Source organism: Hydra vulgaris, chromosome 05 (assembly GCF_038396675.1).
Source record: "Hydra vulgaris chromosome 05, alternate assembly HydraT2T_AEP".
Taxonomy (NCBI): domain Eukaryota; kingdom Metazoa; phylum Cnidaria; class Hydrozoa; order Anthoathecata; family Hydridae; genus Hydra; species Hydra vulgaris.
The window spans coordinates 34648919-34654762 of record NC_088924.1 but is presented as its reverse complement, the minus strand read 5'-3'; the positions used below and the strand labels follow the sequence as shown (position 1 = coordinate 34654762).

Sequence of the window (5844 nt, the reverse complement as noted above, 5' to 3'; positions counted from 1 at the left end):
TTTTTTTTTTTTTTTTTTTTTTTGTAGTCTTATAGGGTGGGTTTTTTGTTTTCTAAGTAAAGATTATTATAATTTCCCCCGTCTTTAGATATTTTTGGTAAATTTACCGTTTCTTCTTTTACTTGACTAAAGATTTTTGCACACGTTGAATTCAATATTTTATATAGCTGAGATTTTATTATAAATTTTTACTAAAGGTATTCTAAAGTGAGTTTGTTTTGTGTTGTTAATGTGGTTTTTGCTAACCATTTGGTAATTGAATCACAGCAGTTTATCAGTAAGTCTTATTTGTAACTTACAATTTTCTTTTTATACAATTTACTTAGTTTTTAAGTTTATATATATATATATATATATATATATATATATATATATATATATATATATATATATATATATATGTACACACATATATATATATAATATATATATATATATATATATATATATATATATATATATATATATATATATATATATATATATAATATATATATATATATATATATATATATATATATATATATATATATATATATATATATATATATATATATATATATATATAATAAGTAAAAGACTTAAAATAATATATTTATATGTTTATATATTTTTTCGAATTGATGACTGGAAAATCTTTATTTATTTAGATAAAATGATAAATGAAAGTAATTATGATTGGTATTTGGCTTTAAAAGATACATCTTATGATGCAATATGTTGTAGATATTGTGTGGATTTTAAATTTGAACTGTTCTGCTGCAAGAAAGCTTTAGCCAAAAAGATAAATAGATTAGTTGACACCATCAGAAAATTAAAGAAACAACGAAAAAATAAAAAATTAGCATTGTTATTAGGTAAAGTCTTTTTTCCACCTGTGGCAAATTTTTCTGATAATACAGTGAATGCATCCGAAATTCTTAAAGAAACAATACTGATAAGCGAAAACAAAATGCTTAAAAAAGAAAATAAAATTTTAAAAAGGAAAATGGAATCTATGATGGATTTACAAATGGATTATTTTACACATCTAAAAGATTTTGAAGATATGTCAAACAATCTAAAAATACTTATTTCAAAAAACTCTCTAATAGAAGCTGAATTAAACTTTATTAAAAAGTGTTATTGTGAAAAAGAAGAAGAGCTTAATAATATCGAAAACAAATTAGAGCTATTAAAGTCAAAAAAAGAATCATTTAATATTAGAAGTTTGAATAAAAAATAAAATATCGTGATACTCAGCTGGAAATAAAAAAGAATAAAATAAATTCGTTAAAAAATGAAGAAAAAAAAATAATATTGCAATTAAAAAATAAAATAACAGATATTAATTCAATTCTTGAAAACTCAGACATAAACATTTCTGAATTAAAAAACGAAAAAATAAAGCTGCAAAAAAAAGTGAGTAATTTAAAAGTTATTTTGCAAAATAAAACCAACTATATTAATGACAACAATATGAAAGATGTTATAAGTTTAGAGAAGGAAGTTGTTTCGTTATATAGTAAGACAAACATTTTAAAAGAGGAGAATCTAGAACTTCAAAAATTGGTTTCTTTGCTGGATGATGACGAAGTTATAACATTTGAAGATGGCTGATACAGTGATGACATTCGAGAAACAATAATGAAACTTCTTTCAATGAACGTGAGTATGAATAGTGTCAACGAAGTCATAAAAGTAGTTTTAAACAAACTAGCCAAAAAGAGCATATCTAGACTGCCATCAGCCGCTGTAAAATGTAGGTTAATGCAGGAAGCTTCAATTTTAGGTCAATTTCAAGTTGTGGAAGCAATGCTTGAAAATAATTTGATAAATAAAAACTCTATTATAGGCAATTGTTTGCATGGTGATGGTACTCAGAAATACCATAAGCATTATCAAAACTTTCAAATTACTACAACTAGTGGGAAAACTTTATCTTTTGGTCTGTCAGAAGTGGTTGGCAAAGATGCAGCAACTGTTTTGCAAAACCTTACTAATGTAGTAGATGACATTTGTGACGTTGTTAGCAACTCAGCTACTGAAAAAGAAATTAATTTTGCTAAACTAATAACATCAATAAAATCAACAATGTCTGATCTTTCTTCGGTTAATCCTCTTTTTAACTCACAGTTAAAAACATTAAGGGAAAAACTTTTGCCTATTGCAATTAGTAACTGGGATTTTCTTTCCTCAAACGTCAAAGACAATATGAAGGACATGAGTAATTTTTTCTGTAAACTTCATTTGCTTGCTAATTTTGCTTCTGAAACTGATAAAGTTTTAAATTCTTTTGAAAAAATTCTGCTTCAAAATGATTTTGAAACTGTTTTTGCTTTTAGTGGTAAAGAATGTGGTGCTGTACGGTTAGTTCGTACTACATGTAAGGCATTTCATTCAAGGGGTAGTGAGGAAGCTGGTGTTGCATCATGGTTTAATTCTTTTCTTTCCTCTCGTAACGATAAATCTTATTTTGTTCCATTTATTGGAAATCGATTTAATATTTTGTATTACAATGCAGCTGCCCTATACTATCATAAGGATTCTATAACAGAATTTCTTAATGCTTGGCCTAACCCTAATAATTTATTAAAAGCAATAAAGGAAGATATCACAAATCTTGTATTCATTGCTGAAGTCCGTGCATTAGGTATTATTGACAAACTACTTACTGGTCCAATGTCGAGAATTATCGAATCACTTGATAGTATATTATTTTTAAACCCCTACCTACTTCGCTTGAAAGTTAGACTTTCATCTTTTTGTATCGATGCATCTTTTTTATTGTTTGCTAATGGAAAAATTTTTGAGGATACCAATCTTCTTCATCAAGATGTGGTTTACACCAAGCTGTTTGAATGCACTCAAAATGATGAGTTTGATTCTTTAACTGTTCAATCACTTGAAATTATTTTCCACTCAATTCTTGTTATTTTGGAACGTCAGTGTGCTGATCAATTACCAGGTGGTAAATATTGGAATCCATCTAATTCTGTTTCTGAAGCTGCTTCTAATGTCCCTGTCACTATTAAAGCATCAGAAAGCGACTTTGCCATTTTGGATTTAATGGTTCGCACAAAACCCAATGCAAATGTTCAAACTATCCAGGCTTTGACAATGTGGTCTCAGAACCAAACATTAGAATGGCTTAATAGTAAATCAGATGAAGAAAGAAAACAATTGCTTGAATATTCAAGAACTAAAGTAACATTAATGAAAAGCAAATATGATGAAAGAAAAGAAGCTCTTAAAAAAGATAAAGCTATGCACCTTCTAGCAAAGCAAGAAGAAAAAAATCGAGAAGAAATTAAACTACAACATAAAAAGGTTGCAGCTTGTAATGATTTGATAAATTTAAATGTAAGGGCATGGATATCATTAGAGGAAGCAGAGAAAACAGTTTCTAATATAGAAAAGCCATTGAAATCAAAAGTACTCCTTGCTCAACTTAATTTTTATCGCATAATCTTATGTGTTAAATGTGACAAAAAACATTTTTGTAAAACAAAAGTAGAAGGAAGCAAAAGAATAAACTTGTCTTCAGAGGAATTATATCAAAATCTTCTTATTGTTATTCAAGCAAATTTAACACCAAACAAACAATCTTTAAGTAATAATATAAGTAATAATTTAAAGCCTCGTACAATACGTGATGCAGCTGTTGAAAACAAAAAAAAAGAATTAATGGAAAAAATTCAGTATGCAAGACTAAACAAACTAATAGAGCAACAAAAAAAGCACTCCTTATCAAAATTTATTAACAATCCATCTGATTTTGTAGGTTTTTCTATACAACATCGTGTTAGATAAGAAGATGCTCTTAAAGTATCTTGGGAACGTGCGCAAGTGGTTCAAATTGATCAATTAAACGGTAGAAGAACTACATACCTTGTTAAGTATGATAACGAACCTGATGAAGTATGGTCATTTCCTTTATTGATTGATTTTGAAAAAGGTGATCTTATTCTTTGTAGCTAGGGTTGCGAGGTAATTTTATTTAATGTAAATTTAGAATTATGTTACAGTATATATTATTCTTATTTCTTTTATTGTTAAGTTCCAATAGTTTGTTTTTACTGCATTTGAGTTCAGTGGTTTTTATCTTTACAAATAGTATGAATCATATCTGATATGTTTATCTGTACCAATTTTGTTTATTTTTTGTTGTTTCTTTGCAGCTTAACTGCACATTTTTATTATTAAAAAAAAAAAAAAAAGCTTATGCAAAAATACTATTACTTTTACATTAACTGCCTATCAAGTAAAGGAAAGAATCCAGAAATGGAGGGCTAACCTTAGGGTAATTTACTATTACTTTTACATGAACTGCCTATCAAGTAAAGGAAAGAATCCAGAAATGGAGGGCTAACCTTAGGCAACATGACAGCTCACGGATGGAGTGCAAAGTCCTATGGCTTACCTTCTCGTTGGTGCACTTCGTTAAGTAAGTTAGACAATTTTGTCTAATTTATGAACGGAATAGCCAAGGCAAATTATGTATAAAATTGTTTGTTAACAATACACACACAGCCTACTCTGAAGTTTGAATTGAAATTCGATAACTAAAATATTTTTTCTGAGTTCAAATAATTTGCAAAATATAGTCAAATTTGGGTACATTAATAGTGCGATAATTTATTTCAAAGACAAAACGATTTAAAACATCTATTAAAAAGTTTAAGACAAATAGATAGATAAGATAATCCGTATAAGTATTTCCATGTGTCTGTTAATCTATGTAATCTCAATTTCTTAATACAAGAGGGGGGTAATAAAAGTGGATGGGGGGGGGGGTTTAGTCAAGATTTAATGAACCGGGGGAGGGGAGGGTCAGAATTTACACTGAAAGTTTTATTACTTATCAGTAACTAGTTTGTATTTTTTGATTTTTAAAGCTGATTTTCACTTATTTTTTTTTAGTTTTTAGATATAATTTTTTTGTTAAAACAAGTAAAAATTAATTAACGGAAGGGGGTCTTAATAAGCTTAGTGTGGGTGGCAAAGTTTCCCAAAAATAATAAACGCCCCCCCCCCCCCCCTTGAGTTAAGGACTCGAGAGTACACAATCAAATAAAGCCAAACACAATGAAATAGAACAATTCAACGAGTTTTTCATTCATTGTTTTCAAAATTTTTAAAAAGTAAAAAACCCTAACCCCATTAAAAAATATAACATTTTTTATATTATGATAGGTGCTGAAAACAATAAATTAGTCTAATCAGTAGACTATAAGTGGTTAAATCTTTTTTTGAATCTATAACAATACTGAAATTATTAACAAGTCTTTGACTAATTTCTTTTTTTGTTTGTGTAAAAATAAATTTTAGATTTATTTTTATTTTGTACGTATTTTGACGTTTTCGGCGTGTTTTATTTGGGTCCACGTTGTTCAATTGATAATTTATTAAAGAAAAATAAAATTAATTTAAGTTAATATTTATCATCAAAGTTTTGTTACGCTCAACGTATTATAAATTAAAACATTTGAAAATTTATTTTGTGTCAAAAAGGTTTAAAACATATTCAAACATATTATACAGTTATTTGACTACTTCATGGTACGTCTGCGTTAACCCCCCAAAAAATTCTACTTATGAATTGTTCAAATAATTTAGATTTACAATTTATTTTCTAATAAAATTTTATTATAAGTTAGTTTACGCAACTTTTTACGCAAAAAAAAAAAAAGATAAAAAAGTTTTTCGGTGCCAAAAATTGAACGAGATACTTTAAGAAAATATTTCATAAAAAGTCTATGAATTGAAAATATTAAAACACGTATATCTTTGGAACTAAATCAGCTACAGAGGTGGTTGAAACTATTTTGAAAAGGAAATATATTAAGGAATATAATGCATTTA

At 27.2% G+C, this 5844-nt stretch overlaps 1 protein-coding gene across 1 annotated transcript; it reads left to right on the top strand.

Annotated features, from left to right (window-relative positions):
* LOC136080803 (uncharacterized) lies at positions 1 to 4199 on the top strand. The gene is made up of 2 exons (XM_065797993.1): positions 1 to 277; positions 651 to 4199. Exon 2 carries the CDS (start codon positions 1627 to 1629, stop codon positions 3790 to 3792), a length of 2166 nt encoding a protein of 721 aa, XP_065654065.1. The 5' UTR covers positions 1 to 277; positions 651 to 1626; the 3' UTR covers positions 3793 to 4199.
* The last annotated feature ends 1645 nt before the right edge of the window (positions 4200 to 5844 follow it).